Source organism: Mytilus edulis, chromosome 3 (genome assembly GCF_963676685.1).
Source record: "Mytilus edulis chromosome 3, xbMytEdul2.2, whole genome shotgun sequence".
Classification (NCBI taxonomy): domain Eukaryota; kingdom Metazoa; phylum Mollusca; class Bivalvia; order Mytilida; family Mytilidae; genus Mytilus; species Mytilus edulis.
The window spans coordinates 9,827,464-9,844,831 of record NC_092346.1 but is presented as its reverse complement, the minus strand read 5'-3'; the positions used below and the strand labels follow the sequence as shown (position 1 = coordinate 9,844,831).

Below are 17,368 nucleotides of genomic sequence, written 5' to 3'. Positions count from 1 at the left end.
TTTTAGAAACATGGTAAACAAAGATTATTTCTATACATACCAATGTTGTTAATGTGTCTTCATTGAGAGTACTGAGGAAAACTTTAAAAGACTGTTCTAGTGGTCGTAAATATTGCACATTTTCATGGAGATATTTACAATACTGAAATAAAAAAAATAGCAAGTATAAATCCATGCATAGAACTATCTGTGGTGTTCTGCTGAAAAGAAGCATTATAAATTTAAGCACCGAACAACAAAATCTTGCTAAAACATTATCAGCATTATTTTTTTGGACAGAGATTTTATTTAGTTGTTGTAAAAGTTAACAACTGATCTTGTAATGGATGTAAACTAAATGTAAAGTTTGTGAGTTTGTGGCCCAGATATGAAATACATTTAAGAATGTTTTATAATTAAATATTAATTTATAATACTGTCTTCCTATCTATTACACTGTCTTCATAGAAATTTTGTACATGGTTATTTTCGAGCAAATCTATCTTCTCTAACTGTTGAAAACTATTGTATTTTTTGCTGATTTCATATTATAATACTTTCTAGTAATAATTGTTAATCTGTATACCTGAATATTAACGGGACTCATTGGTTCACTAATACATTCTGCTGGGTAAATTTTGGATCTCTGTTCTGAGTATGTAAAGAAATTAGACAATGCTTGGACCATATCTGTCAGATGGTTAGCTGTCTGACTAACTAATTCTCTGGCTCGTAGCTGATGTTTTCTATCATGGGTGGGTAAATTTAAACCATTTAGTTCTCTGTTTTCTGTAAAATATTACAAGAATATATATTGAAAAACAAAAACTGAAAAAATATGAATCAAAAGTTAGAACCAGGTGCTCTGCAGGGCGCAGCTTTATATGACCGCAGAGGTCGAACCCTGAACAGTTGGGGCAAGTATGGACACAACATTCAAGCTTGATACAGCTCTGAATTTAGATTGTGATCAAACTTTTGACAAATAAGAGTTTCTGACACAAAATAAACGTCAAGATCTTACAAATCTATTGTGCAATATTGTGCAATTGAAGATTTCTTCTTCAAACTTTTCAAAAATTTGGAATTTGAGAAATTTGGGTAAAAAATTTGAAAAAAGCTACCCCTCCCCTTTTTTTTTTTGCAATTAGTCCAAAACTTGACATATCTATATACATAATTTACAAGAAGTGTAAGTGAGGTAAATCAGAACAAACCCAACATTGTAATGTTAAATGTTTTTGAGTTACCTCTCGTACACTGCTTTTAAATTGTTTTAATTGTACATTGACCAGAAAAACCTAGTTTTTCCCCTTTTTTGGCCCTTTTGCCCCTAATAAGCTAATTCTAAACAATGTTGAGCGATAACCCCCAAGTCAATATTAACCATCCCTTCACGATATGGAAACTTGTGGTATAATTTCAAAGAGATTCATACACTGAAACACAAGTAATTGTTTGAAAACTACAAAAATGCTTATTTTGTGCCCCCTTTTTGGCCCACTGGTCGTATAAAAATGGGTATATTGCATTTTGACATTTGTACATCTTTAGGCTATTTAACCATTTTGATATTTTGTCACTTGTTTTTTAACAAGAAAAAAAGGTACTGCAAGCAATTTCTTCATTGATAATCTACATCTAGGAACATGTACAGATGTTTTTATTATATGCATGGCCAGGATTAAACTATTGCCAGAACATATCCTGGAATACACATTAAATATATTTAAACTTCAAAATGAAACAAATTAAAAAACTTGGGGAATAGAGGCAGCAAGGTAGATTCTTCTTGTCTATACATACTTGTATCTATAAAAGGAAGTTTATCTGATATGATTTTGTTGGCAGTATCTAACTGTTTCTGTAGCTGACACTGAACGTCTGACAAACTCTCTTCTCTGTAAACATAAATAAATAACATCAATTAATCCACTTTAATTCTTTCCTTAATAACAGTGGACATTTTTTTTTGAAGGGTTTATTTTAACTTATTCTAAGATAAAATTGCAAAAAAGTCTCCTGGTGTTATATTTATCTTTTTAATACTGGTAAATGAAATCGTAACAGTGTGTACTGGCTGGTCACTATCGCGTATGTGACTTTGACATGCCTACACAAAGCTGATGAATATGCATGACTATAGATAAGAACAGCCTACAACTGGGAGTTGTGTTGTAGATTTGTAGCATAACTGTACATATGTAGTTTTGAGAATACAAAATAATTACAAAGATATAGTTTTTAATTCCAATAATCCGATAAGCAATATCTCACTGGCTTAAATTAAATCTTGTGGTAAGTCATATAAACCTGATATGAAAAAGGTGAATAAATAACTTCCAGAACTGTTTTGGCTCTAGAAATTTTTTAAATTATATTCACTGAGTATAACAAACTTTATGTATTTATAAATAAATTTCAAGATCTGTTAATCAATTTCAAATGAAAAGGGAGATAATTTTATATCAAACTAAATTATTATCAAGTCTGTATATAATAGGTGCATGCAAAATAAAATGATAAAACTAGATTTTAAATTTTGACATTCCTGTTCAATGTATATTAGACTAATTAATTTTGCTGATAGTTATTCCCACTTTAGTAAAATGTAACTTACGCTTTATCTGCTCTAGATCTGTACTTTTTTGTATCTGTTTCTAATGTCTGTAGTTTAACCTGCAAGTAAAAAACATAACTAATAGACTATAACTGGTTTATATGTTCTAAACTCTTTATGCTAATTTGTGTGTTATGTGTATTGTTTAAATAAAAATTGAACAGACTTTGATTAATGAAGAAAGCTGTTGTATAAGACATTTTACAACTTTTTTTACTCCGGGCATAAAAAGAACTAGGTAAGTAGGTAGACAATAGCCAACTTTTTTGACAAAATTCACCAGGTCTATGGTATACTGTTCAAGAACTTAACATTTTCATTGGTTCAAGGATTTTTTTTGGTCAGAATTTGACAAAAGTAATCAATGAAAAATATACATTTCATGGTCAGTAATAAGTTTTAGGTTATGCTCAGTTTTGTATGCCTTACTTTTTATGTGAAAGTGTTTGGGGTCTTCAGTCATGCATTTAATTTTGTTTGGTACATGTACATGTATTTAATATCCTTGTTTTCATCTTTATAAAAATATTGCCAATTTGTACCCCCTCAAATACAATTAGATCCACAGTAATGACTAACCTCAATCATGGCTTTCTCCTCCTGCAGTCTGTCTATCAATACTTTATTCTTCTCTTTATTCACATCATTAACTTCCTGATGTTGATTAAATTTGTCTTCATATTCCTTCACTTTTGCCTCAAGTTCTTCTATCCTTCCCTGATACATGCGAGTACTTTCATCTACCTGGTAAAATATCACAACATATAGAAGTTTATGACAACTCTTTAAGCCTCTGTTTCACAGGGTCATTATCATCTACCTTGAAAAATATAGTTAAATTACATAAAACAAGTGAAACTGCAAGCCACTGCTCACTGATAATACCCCCGAAGCAGCTGTATAATTTTTATAGAGTAAAATATGAAAGTATTCGGTAAACAGGAAGTTGTTGATTGATGAATCTGAAAACCCATCACACAGTGTAGCTTACTTACATAAACCCTGAAACCAAATTTCAGAAATCTTATGAAGTAGTTTCCTGAGAAGATACTACAAAAAAATTCATGGGATGGATGGCTGGACAGACGGGCAGGTAGAGGTAAAACCCTAATATTTTAAAGAAAGGGTATAATTACAATTAACATAAATGGAAAGTGATTAGGTTTAAAAAATCAAGAAGGCAATTCCCCCCAAAAGATACATCTAAAGATAATTACTCTATCTTCAATGATGATACAGCAGGCTATCTGGAGCATAAACAAGTTGTAACTAGAGGCTCTAAAGAGCCTGTGTCGCTCACCTTGGTCTATGTGAATATTAAAGGAAGCAGATGGATTCATGACAAAATTGTGTTTTGGTGATGGTGATGTGTTTGTACATCTTACTTTACTGAACATTCTTGCTGCTTAAAATTATCTCTATCTATAATGAACTTGGCCCATTAGTTTCAGTGGAAAATGTTAGTAAAAATTTACAAATTTTATGAAAATTGTTAAAAATTTACTATAAAGAACAATAACTCCTAAGGGGGTCAATTGACCATTTCGGTCATGTTGACTAATTAGTAAATCTTACTTTGCTGAACATTATTGTTGTTTACAGTTTATCTCTATCAATAATAATATTCAAGATAATGACCAAAAACAGCAAAATTTCCTTATAACTAACAATTCAGGGTCAGCAACCCAACAACGGGTTGTCCGATTCATCTAAAAATTTCAGAGCAGATAAATGTTGACCTGATAAACAATTTTACCCCATGTCAGATTTGCTCTAAATGCTTTGGGTTTTGAGTTATAAGCCAAAAACTGCATTTTACCCCATGTTCTATTTTTAGCCATAGTGGCCATCTTGGTTGGATGGCCGGGTCACCGGACACATTTTTCAAACTACTAACCCAAAAGATGATTGTGGCCAAGTTTGGATTAATTTGGCCCAGTAGTTTCAGAGGAGAAGATTTTTGTAAAAGATTACTAAGATTTACGAAAAATGGTTAAAAATTGACTATAAAGGGCAATAACTCCTAAAGGGGTCAACTGACCATTTCAGTCATGTTGACTTATTTGTAGATCTTACTTTGGTGAACATTATTGCTGTTTACAGTTTATCTCTGTCTATAATAATATTCATGATAATAACCAAAAAAAGAAAAATTTCCTTAAAATTACTAATTCAGGGCCAGCAACACTACAACGGGTTGTCCGATTCATCTGAAAATTTCAGGGCAGATAGATCTTGAACTGATAAACAATTTTACCCAATGTCAGATTTGTTCTAAATGCTTTGGGTTTTGAGTTATAAGCCAAAAACTGCATTTTACCCCATGTTCTATTTTTAGCCATGGCGGCCATCTTGGTTTGATGGCCGGGTCACCGGACACATTTTTCAAAATACTAACCCAAAAGATGATTGTGGCCAAGTTTGGATTAATTTGGCCCAGTAGTTTCAGAGGAGAAGATTTTTGTAAAATATTACTAAGATTTACGAAAAATGGTTAAAAATTGACTATAAAGGGCAATAACTCCTAAAGGGGTCAACTGACCATTTCAGTCATGTTGACTTATTTGTAGATCTTACTTTGCTGAACATTATTGCTGTTTACTGTTTATCTCTATCTATAATAATATTCAAGATAATAACCAAAAACAGCAAAATTTCCTTAAAATTACTAATTCAGGGGCAGCAACCCAACAACGGGTTATCCGATTCATCTGAAAATTTTAGGGCAGATAGATCTTCACCTGTTTAACAATTCTACCCCATGTCAGATTTGCTCTAAATGCTTTGGTTTTTGAGTTATAAGCCAAAAACTGCATTTTACCCCTATGTTCTATTTTTAGCCATGGCGGCCATCTTGGTTGGTTGGCGGGGTCACCGGACACATTTTTTAAACTAGATACCCCAATGATGATTGTGGCCAAGTTTGATTAAATTTGGCTTAGTAGTTTCAGAGGAGAAGATTTTTGTAAAAGTTAACGACGACGGACGCAGGACGACGACGGACGCAGGACGACGACGGACGACGGACGCCGGACGCAAAGTGATGGGAAAAGCTCACTTGGCCCTTCGGGCCAGGTGAGCTAAAAAAGTTAACATATAACGATATGAAATCGACATACAACATCGAATTAACGACTGACAAGGTTCTAAATTTTGAAAACAATCCTTATACTGTAAATGTGCATATCTTTATCGTGATGATTTCAATGCAAAAGCAATTGAGAATTATATTTAATATCAATATAGGATAATTGTACAGAGGCGGATTTAGAGGGGTCCATTATAATGGTTGCATTATAATAATGTTAAATACATATAGTACCAAAAGATTTTCCTCTGAAAACCCTTTCTCTCAATAGCAACAATGCTAGTGTTAAATCTGTATGATGTATGTTTATAAGTCACATACTAACCAGTGTATGTACAACTCACCTGTTGACTCAGTGACTAACCAGTGTATGTACAACTCACCTGTTGACTCAGTGACTAACCAGTGTATGTACAACTCACCTGTTGACTCAGTGACTAACCAGTGTATGAACAACTCACCTGTTGACTAAGTGACTAACCATTGTATGTACAACTCACCTGTTGACTAAGTGACTAACCAGTGTTTGTACAACTCACCTGTTGACTCAGTGACTAACCAGTGTATGTACAACTCACCTGTTGACTAAGTGACTAACCAGTGTATGTACAACTCACCTGTTGACTAAGTGACTAACCAGTGTTTGTACAACTCACCTGTTGACTAAGTGACTAACCATTGTATGTACAACTCACCTGTTGACAAAGTGACTAACCAGTGTATGTACAACTCACCTGTTGACTAAGTGACTAACCAGTGTATGTACAACTCACCTGTTGACAAAGTGACTAACCAGTGTTTGTACAACTCACCTGTTGACTAAGTGACTAACCAGTGTATGTACAACTCACCTGTTGACTAAGTGACTAACCAGTGTATGTACAACTCACCTGTTGACTAAGTGACTAACCAGTGTATGTACAACTCACCTGTTGACAAAGTGACTAACCAGTGTATGTACAACTCACCTGTTGACTAAGTGACTAACCAGTGTATGTACAACTCACCTGTTGACTAAGTGACTAACCAGTGTTTGTACAACTCACCTGTTGACTAAGCTTAGCATTTTCTTCAATTTTCCTTTGAAGTTCTTCATTGAATACTCCAGCTGATATTGAGGATGGAGTGTAGCTAGCATCTGAATGTTTGTTCTAAAAAATATTTCAAATCCCTCAAATTCAAGTAAACTGAAAAAAACATACATTTTTGTTCTATTTATCTTTTGTTCCATATACTGACCACAACCAACATTTCAATGTTGCATATCTATATATTATGTACAATTTTTTGTCAGTGTCATACCCATACTTTTGAAGTTTATGACAGAAGCAAACAAAACATTAGTGCATAGTGGGTATGGATTATATTTGGCCCTGCAACATGACCAATTAAAGAGTTGTTGATAGGGTTTCTTGACAATATCTTAAAATTAGGCATCGGGTTTACTGAAAATTTTCGTTGTAATAAAACGTTAATCATAAAATGTAGTAAATCCTACCTTCCCCTTTTTCTTGTGTGACTGAGCATCATCTAATTCATCTTGTAGCAGTAATACACGTTTTGATAACTGTTGATTTCTGAAGGTCAAACTGTCAATTTCCTGTTCAAATTTCCTGACTGCTTGCTCTTTTTCCTTAAGCTGATCCTACATGTACATGATAGAATTAAAATAAAGGAAGGTAAAAGTTTCTTCAAAATCATACATAGACAGAATCGAAAGATGACTGGTGTTGCAAGCCAATATACTTTTATTAACAAAAATAGAAAATAGAAAAATTAGTTTTATTACATTTTTTTATTGAACAGGAATTTGAAATCCTATACCATTACTGTAAATGCATACATTGCATATAGGATAAAGGTTGTAGAGCTCTATTAAAGAGTTTAAACCTGCTGCATTTGCTTGCACCTGTCTTAAGTCTGATGTTCAGTGGTTGTAGTTTGTTGATGTGGTTCAATAGTGATTCTCGTTTATTGTTTTTTATATCTAAAGGTTAGATAGTTAGTTTTCCTGACACTAGTCATTTTTAGGGCCCTTTATAGCTTGCTGTTCAGTGTGAGCCAAGGCTCTGTATTGAAGGCCTTACTTTGACCTATAATGGTTTAATTTTACAAATTGTGATTTAGATGGAGATATGTATCATTGGCACTCATACCACATCTTCATATATCGATGTATAGGCAAATGTACTCCTATGAATTAAAATATATTATAAAAATGCCCTTCATACCTTTACTTCACTACAGGCTGTTTGTTCGTCTATATATGCTTTCTTTAACACAGGGAATTGTGCCTTCAACTGTAAAGTAAATTTGAATTTGAAACCCAACAAATTAAAACTTTTTCTTCAATTATAACACAAATAACAGGCCCACAAACATATATCTGACATTAAATTAAACACAATGGAAATCAAATATACCAACTAAGAATGATTCCGCACTAATAAAATGTAGGTATGCAAAAACAACCTTATTTTCTACCCTTCAAATAAAACCAGTATCTTCTTACCTCAGTGCCTCACCAATACATTGCAATATGATATCAATAAAATAAAATTGGACAGTGGCGGATCCAGAAATTTTCATAAGTGGGGGCCCACTGGTTGCCTAAGAGGGGTCCGATCTCATTACGCTTCAGTGATTCCCTATATAAACAACCATATTTTTTTCTCAAAAGGGGCCCCCCCCCCTAAATCCGCATCTGTTGGATTTACTCTTCATACACAAAAGGTATGAAGAAAATGTGTAGTAATGTGAGCATTACTTCAATATTTGTGAAATAGAAGATAAAAATACTTAATGTATAATTCAGATCCTCTTAAAATCCCAAATGAATATTTTGACAAATTGGCTGACTGTATACAGTGAGGCCTGTATATTTGTGAGCCCGTTTGATTGGATGTCAAATGACCTCCAAGACAGTTTAAAATATCTAAGACCTACAAACAACCATTATCTGCCCTTTGGTCGGGTTGTCTCTTTTTAACGTATTTCCATTCTCAATTTTATTAACTGTACATGTATTATAAACAGTAAATAGTTATCAAAGGTACCAGGATTATAATTTAGTACGCCAGAAGTGCGTTTCGTCTACATAAGACTCATCAGTGACGCTCATATCAAAATATTTATAAAGCCAAACATGAACAAAGTTAAAGAGCATTGAGGATCCAAAATTCCAAAAAGTTGTGCCAAATACGGCTAAGGTAATCTTTGCCTGGGATAAGAAAATCCTTAGTTTTTCGAAAAAATTCAAAGTTTTGTAAACATGAAATTTATAAAAATGACCACATTATTGATATTCATGTCAACACCGATGTGTTGACTACTGGGCTGGTGATACCCTCGGGGACGAAACGTCCACCAGCAGTGGCATTTAGTGATCATTAAAACAGTAGTCGATTGTATAGTCATAGCATGTCTTACGTTCACATAGTTCATATAAAAATAAGGAGATGTGGTATGTTTGTCAATGAGACAAATATCATACAAAGTTCAAATGGAGAGGATGGAAGCAATGTCATTCATATATATAATGATGAATATTGTTTTGCAATTTTTTTTTTATATGAATTATATAAATATAATGTATAAAGGCTGTTAGTTTTCTTTTTGAATTGACTATACAGTATGGATTTTTCTCATTGTTGAAGGCTGTACTGTTGCCTGTAATTGCTTACATCAATTTTATTTTATCTTTGGTGGATAGCTGTCTCACTAGCAATCATATTACCACATCTCATTTTTGTTTATTTTCAAGAGTCAAATTTGTGAATTTGAATTTTGACAGCTTAAGCATGTTAAGTGCCACTTTGTAGCCATTGATGATTATTATAATTTATAGCCCATAAATTTTCAGTGATAAATTATCATTCACCGTGCAAATATTCCTGTAAATGACAACATTTTAAATATAGACACCATGACTGAAATATCAGAGACGGATTTAGGGTGCAGGAGCCACGCTCCCCTTTTGAGAAAAAAATTTGGGTTGATTATATAGGGAATCTTTGAAATGTGACGGGAGCAGGCCCCTCTTACATGTCTTAGGCAGCCAGAGGGCCCCACTTATGAAAATTTCTAGATCTGCCACTGAATATCATGAATATTATTTTGAAAAACTTTATAGCCGTAAAAAAATATTTTATGTATTCATTTCGGCAAAGATTTGTATAGTGATAAAAATCCTTAATTTCAGGTTTAAACTAAATCTGTACCTGTAACTGTCATTTGTGTCTGTTAATACTAGGGATGTCAACGAGTACTCAAGTATCGCTCGGTGGTACTGAGTATCGATTACCAAAAAGATACTTGACTAATCTGTTTCAAGTTAGAATGTTGTTGCTTTGTTAAACGTAAACATTAAAACATTATTTATAATATTGAGAGTGCCTCCTGAGAAATAAAATATTCATCAAAATAAATTAAACTACGATTTGTTTGCGTTTAAGTTCTGTCAATTTAAATTCCTCCAAACATAGGTAGGCTATGAACAGGAGCACCTTTCCAAGTCTTACATTTTAAGCTCATTGTATTTAAATCAGCAGGACTGTAAGTTAACTAACCAAGTTGAGAAATCACCTCGTTCCAGAAAAAAAAAAGGTAATATTTTTAAATAAGAAGAACCGTTACACCCTGTGTAGACCCTCAGAAGATGATCAAAGGCATCAGAAAGTTCTAATAATCACTCTTTTGTTGGTCATTAAATGTGTTTTTCTAAGATTGCTAAATACTTTTGTTTGAGTAATAATTTTTCTATAGATATTAATAGTCCATTTGCCAATTACCGGTTTGATTCTGTTATTACACACTTTTTAAACAAATTACTTCCCTTTGTCAATTGTAGACTGGTTCCATACCAGACAAAATTGGCTTTTGCCAATGCAAAGCATGATGAATTGAAAGTGATGTATCAGCGGTTTAACTAATTTTACATGAAAAATAATTTCTGATGTCAAAAGTATTTAGCTAAACAACAAATTAATGTAATTAAAAGATTTAAAAAACTTATATATTACTCTCATTACGCACAGGTAAATTTGCTCTGTCTGCTAGCTCTCCATTGTAAATAAAAAAAAAACGTACCTCATAAAGGGAGACAACAAAAAAGGGATCTCTAATTACAGGGTCAATTACGGGAATTGGCAAATAGCCTATTAATTACTTGATTTAGATAATTACCAGTTTACATAATTATTACATGTAATAAATTAATGAGCCGTTAATTATGGTATAAAATTCCTTGGTTTATTTTTTCTAGGTAATAATGTTGAGGGTTTTATGATCATAAGATAACGACCCACAAAACATAAAATGGGTATAATTTTGTGTTTCCATTTTGTAAATGTTTTACTGAGCGAGTACTCGAGTATCGCTCGGTAAATCAGACGAGTACTCAAGTAGTAAATCTTCACTGAGTTGACATCCCTAGTTATTAAATACTATAGACAAATGCTAGAAATGACCTAAAAATTGCTGAGTAAAGCTTATCAAGGATAAATTGGTGTGCCCCACTGTTTCAACCAGTATAGTAACATAACTGCCTTAAAACTTTCCACTGTATTTGACTGTTGGACAATGGGTTCCAATCATTTATAGGTTTTGCAAAAAAAAACAGATGTAAATGTCACCAAGGATGATAGATCAGTTGTTATTCACAAAATTTTCAGTTGTGTTCAGTGGCGGATCCAGAGGGGGGGTTCCGGGGGTCCGCACCCCCCCTTTATTTTGGCCGATCAATGCATTTGAATCGGGACATATGTTTGCACCCCCCCCCCCCCCCCCCCTGCACCCCCCCTTTGCCCTGGGCTAGCACCCCCCCTTTCGAAAATTCCTGCATCCGCCACTGGTGTTTGTATCAAAGTTCTTGATTGTCTGCTATCAAATTCAATGATATTTATTGAGGGTGGCTACCAGATTGTTCACTACCTTTTACAAGAGGTCAAGATGCTGTTATGACTATGAATCCTACAACAGAAGATCACAGAACAAGCCCCTTACACGGCATTTGTTTACAGTAGAATGATTTTCACTGATACAATTATTAAAGCCGACAGCAGTTGAAATTTCTCAACAGAACCAGCTCCCATTCAGGAAAAACAAATCCTTCACCTTAGTAAACATTTAACAGTCTGTAAGTGCAACATTGACTGTGTCAGTGAAAAGGGGGCGTTGCATATTTACAGACGGTTTATGAAAATGAAACTATTGACCGAGATAACAGTGTATAATTTTTGATAAATCGTCTTGTGTGTTTATCTCTCTAGAATTAATTGAATATGGATCGTACCTTAGCGTATTCGCTGGCTAATTTCTGATATTTTGCTGCATCTGCCATCCTCCACCCGGAAGACGACAATTGATAGGTACTACTCAGACCGAAAACGGTAAAAATTTCCGGATCTGGAGAGATCCTTCTTGATAGATCCCAGTCTATCTTAATGAGGGTCTGGATTGGGTTTACAGAATGCATAATTTTTTGATTATATCACCATAATAAACTAAGTATCTTCTTCCAGACACTCGGGTTTTTATAACATATTGTTTAGAATTTTATTTTTTTCTCAACAGATTGCCATTTTTTTTTTTATCTACTACAAGCAATTCCAAGTTATATTTTTCTTACCGAAACCAAAAAGAACATTTATTTCTCAGGAATTAAATGGTGTGTGTATAACTATGAATGTGCTTACACGGGTGTTTAGGGAATTTAATAGACCCCCCTTCTTTTCTGAGGGGTAGAAAAATACATTGGCCAAAAGACACCCCAAAAATTAATACAAAACAGGCAATCTACATTAAAGCATACAAGGAACAGAAAAAAATAGACTAAGGAAGACAAAACCTCATAACGGATATCCCCTATCACTATAAACCATGGGTGAACTCAGGTGCTGTTGCATTTTTACTAATGGCACTAAATAGAAAATAACAGTGGCAAGTCATTCAGTGACTTAACAAACAAGAATTAGAGGATGGAACTGTGGCTGCTAGTTGGATAATATAAATCTCTCAAATGTCTATAAGCTTTTCCTGATGTAGGAAAAACAATCCCTGGAATATAGTATCACCTGGATAATATTTTACTCAATAGAAATTAGGTAACTTATAATAAACAACACTTTGTGATGATTTATAGATTGACTTGTTTCAGTCCTCACAAAACAGAATGATGGTTTAATAGTTCCTCTCTGTCTATCCTGATTATTGGTTATCAGTGCTTATTCACTTTGTTTTTGATTTGGCTTTCCAACAGTTTTGTTTTTGAGTTGGCTTTCCAACAGTTTTGTTTTTGATTTGGCTTTCCAACAGTTTTGTTTTTGATTTGGCTTTCCAAGTTTTGTTTTGAGCATCACTGTTATGTTTTATGTAGATGAAACACAAGTCTGGCATACCAAATTGTAGGCCTGTTATCCTTGATTAGTTTATCTCTCTCTATATATATATAGTTTCTCATAGTTATCTGTGTTCCTCAATCAATTTTCTGTGAAGTATTTTGTAAATTGTACAACTTATGATGGCTATTGTTAATCTGTCGGTCTTTTTGTTATTTGGAAATGTTTTTTATTGTCCTCTAAGTATCTAACTCAATTTTACTCTTAATAAATGCAACTGCTGTCCTTTCATGCATTCATTATCAATCTCAGAACTTCTCACAATAAATTCATACCACAATTAGGACAACTTTTCCTTTCCCATTGTTAATTGCCCTTTCTTGATAGTGTTGATTGGTTGATTCCCTCTTATGGAATATACATTTCACAGTTATTTTAACATACATTACATTTTCATAAAAAAAATCTTTTACAAAATAGGTTTAATACATATGTCATAAATTGGTCAGAACTTTAACAACTTCGTGAATATAGGGATTTAATGAGGCAGTATGATTCCGCTAGCAGGAACTCAATATAAAGTGTTAAGATTATTTATATGAACAGATTGGACCTTCAACAAATTGTGAAATTCTAACTATACCAAAACTGGTATGGAGATCTATAGCTGCCAACATCCACATCATTTTGACTCTTGATGATACAATATAGTTGTATTTTCTCATTGGTAATCATTTCACATCTCCTTATTTTCATATTAGTAAAATTTCAAGATAAACTTTGTTCCAAATTTTGGCCAAGTTACATACAGGGACTTTAAATTTGCTTGAATTGGTGTCCCATACAATGCCTTTTCAAGTCTTTGGTAATCTTTGTTTTTTGTCTTTGAATAGTTTTATAAACGAGATACTGATTTTGACTAACACTACTTTTTTAAATCATGGGCTGATATAGAGCTTTACACATTATCTATTGCAGAAGACTACCGGTATGTTGAATTATGGATGCCTTTTTTGTGCAGTTTTTTTTGTTGCTATTTTTTGGTTGTTGTCTTTGTTTGTGGTGATGAATTCATACACCTTTATATATTCAATCGAAAAGGGAAAGCCTTGATTAACCTGAATCCATTGGTTTGTTTTAATTTTCATGTAATAAATACTGTGTTTAGCTATAGTTCATTTTTTCCTTCAAAGGTTCCTTCAAATATCAAACATGTAAAAGCAAATACCTTATATACATGATTTAATTATGACGACATAAAATATGAAACAAATGACATGATTCAAGGTCCAACAAATTACAAATAAAAATATTGTCTTTAAAATTTGAATTCTTTGTATTTTTTGGACGATTTTCCACTGTCTTGCTGTTTCTTTCGTTTCTGAAATAAGAAAATAAAATAAGTTAAATTCTTTAACTAGAGGGTCCAAGGACCCTGTGTCGCTCACCTGATATTTTTATTTACAATTGTTGCATGATAAATGCAACTGTTGTACTGTCGTTTAGTTTCAGAGATATAATACTAAAAAGTGCATTTGAAACCTATGTTTAATTTCAGCCATGTGGGCAGGCAGGGTCATCATACACAGTGGTCCCTGGATATCCTAGTGGTGATTTAAACCAAGTTTGTTTAAATTCAACAGTTGTTTCAGGGGAGAATTTTTGTAAAATTTATCTAACAAGAAATGCAAAGTAATGAGAAAGTTGTGAAGTAGTTTTGTTGTTGTGCAACCCCCCCCCCCCCCCCCCCCCCCCACTTTGCCAAAAAAACCAAAAAGGTAATAAAAAATTATCATATAAGGGCAATCTATCCTATTAATGATTTCTGCAAAATTCAGTTGATTGTGCAAGGGTTGTATAGCCAGCTGAGGTCGTTAAAAACTCTCTTTCTTTTGTTGTTGCAGATAGATCTTGACCTGATAAGCAATTCTACCACATGTCAGATTTGCTCTAAATGCTTTGGTTTTTGAGTGATAAGCCAAAAACTGCATTTTACCCCTATGTTCTATTTTTAGCCATGGCGGCCATCTTGATTGGTTGGCCGGGTCACCGGACACAATTTTTAAACTAGATACCCCAATGATGATTGTGGCCAAGTTTGGTTTAATTTGGTCCAGTAGTTTCAGAGGAGAAGATTTTTGTAAAAGATAACTAAGATTTACGAAAAATGGTTAAAAATTGACTATAAAGGGCAATAACTCCTAAAGGGGTCAACAGACCATTTTGGTCATGTTGACTTATTTGTAGATCTTACTTAGCTGAACATTTTTGCTGTTTACAGTTTATCTCTATCTATAATAATATTCAAGATAATAATCAAAAACAGCAAAATTTCCTTAAAATTACCAATTCAGGGGCAGCAACCTATCAACGAGTTGTCCGATTCATCTCAAAATTTCAGGGCAGGTAGATCTTGACCTGATAAACAATTTTACTACATGTCAGATTTGCTCTAAATGCTTCGGTTTTTGAGTGATAAGCCAAAAACTGCATTTTACCCCTATGTTCTATTTTTAGCCATGGCGGCCATCTTGGTTGGTTGGCATGATCACCGGACACAATTTTTAAACTAGATACCCCAATGATGATTGTGGCCAAGTTTGGTTTAATTTGGTCCAGTAGTTTCAGAGGAGAAGATTTTTGTAAAAGATAATTAAGATTTACGAAAAATGGTTAAAAATTGACTATAAAGGGCAATAACTTCTAAAGGGGTCAACAGTCCATTTTGGTCATGTTGACTTATTTGTAGATCTTACTTTGTTGAACATTTTTGTTGTTCACAGTTTATCTCTATCTATAATAATATTCAAGATAATAACCAAAAACAGCAAAATTTTCTCAAAATTACCAATTCAGGGGCAGCAAGCTATCAACGGGTTGTCCGATTCATCTGACAATTTCAGGGCAGATAGATCTTGACCTGATAAACAATTTTACCCCATGTCAGATTTGCTCTAAATGCTTTGGTTTTTGAGTTATAAGCCAAAAACTGCATTTTACCCCTATGTTCTATTTTTAGCCATGGCGGCCATCTTGGTTGGTTGGGCGGGTCACCGGACACAATTTTTAAACTAGATACCCCAATGATGATTGTGGCCAAGTTTGGTTTAATTTGGTCCAGTAGTTTCAGAGGAGAAGATTTTTGTAAAAGTTAACGACGGACGACGACGACGACGGACGACGGACGACAGACGCCGGACGCCGGACGCCGGACGCCAAGTGATGAGAAAAGCTCACTTGGCCCTTTGGGCCAGGTGAGCTAAAAATACCTCTATTCATATCTATTCTGACTAAAAAGAAACTTTGTGTAAAATGGTTATTTAGGGCAAATATGTCAATTTCAACATGTTTATGACTCCCAAGGATATCACAAGTGACCTTTCTGCACCAAAGTTTCAAGATTATATTGATGTGTTAATCTATCAATTAAACTATAAAGTACAAGTTTGAAATTTGAGTAATTGTTTTAATTTTTGCAATTTCAGGGGTTGAAGTCATAAAACTTTTCTCAGTGCTCGAAGCACAAAAATCATGCTCGAAACATGAAATCCAGTATTTTGATTGGTTGATTCTTGAGTCTGAGTACAAAAATTGTGCTCGAAAGTTTTATGACCGCAAGGCCAGGGTTCAAATTATGGCTCTTTTCAGACTTCATCCTTTAAGTATAGCCTTATGTTTGAAAACAAATATATTCCCTTGATTTGATGAAAAGCTGTAAAACTAACATGAATCATTATAAAATCTACAGATATCAGTTAGAAACTACGAAAGCAGAAAGGTTTGTTCCATAAAAACATAAATGTGACCTAGGGAAGGGACTTTGAATTCACTACTATGGCTGGGTGTCAAATACAGTGGAATTGCAAATGGAATTTTAATTTTTGTCTACAGGTGGTAACCCCATTTTGAAAATGCCTTCCCTGGGTACCATGTATGTTTAAATGGAAATTGAAAGATCACTGAGTGAGCAAGCTCAAATACCAGATGCCCTAAACATAAAAGGGAAAAGCTTTGTTTCTCATTTTGGGACTTTTAAGTGAAAATCAAATTTGTGCAAAGTTTTGATGTGTGGAAATCCTATTTTAAGTTTAAAGATAGTGGCATTATATTAGAAATGAAGGCACTGATGAAACAATCATAATTAATATAAATATGTTTTACAAACCCCCTTCAAAAGAAATGGTCACTATTCAGATTTTTCTCATTATCAAAACTAAACAAGGTTTTGATTGATTTGATTTTTGTGTTTTTAACGCCACTTTTAAGCACAGCTTTTGGGCTATTTCTTGGCGCCCAGTTTTTATTGGTGGAGGAAGCCATAGTGCCCCCCAAAAAAAACCAATG

General features: G+C 33.7%; 2 protein-coding genes across 2 annotated transcripts in view; both read right to left on the bottom strand.

Moving 5' to 3' along the window:
* The window catches only part of LOC139515759 (protein phosphatase 1 regulatory subunit 21-like), a 39,396-nt gene extending 27,322 nt beyond the window's left edge, over positions 1–12,074 (bottom strand). The window contains exons 1-9 of the mRNA XM_071305441.1: positions 11,980–12,074; positions 7,919–7,987; positions 7,186–7,332; positions 6,734–6,838; positions 3,179–3,343; positions 2,600–2,658; positions 1,786–1,880; positions 566–768; positions 41–142 (exon numbers count right to left, since the gene is read on the bottom strand). Of these exons, the coding sequence (XP_071161542.1) occupies positions 41–142; positions 566–768; positions 1,786–1,880; positions 2,600–2,658; positions 3,179–3,343; positions 6,734–6,838; positions 7,186–7,332; positions 7,919–7,987; positions 11,980–12,027 (993 nt within the window). The 5' untranslated portion in view covers positions 12,028–12,074. The remainder of the gene's footprint in view (positions 1–40; positions 143–565; positions 769–1,785; positions 1,881–2,599; positions 2,659–3,178; positions 3,344–6,733; positions 6,839–7,185; positions 7,333–7,918; positions 7,988–11,979) is intronic.
* A 2,175-nt stretch (positions 12,075–14,249) lies between these two features.
* LOC139515024 (splicing factor 3B subunit 2-like) overlaps positions 14,250–17,368 on the bottom strand; it is a 35,949-nt gene continuing 32,830 nt past the window's right edge. The window contains exon 22 of the mRNA XM_071304584.1: positions 14,250–14,405. Coding sequence (XP_071160685.1) covers positions 14,343–14,405 — 63 coding nt within the window. The 3' untranslated portion in view covers positions 14,250–14,342. The remainder of the gene's footprint in view (positions 14,406–17,368) is intronic.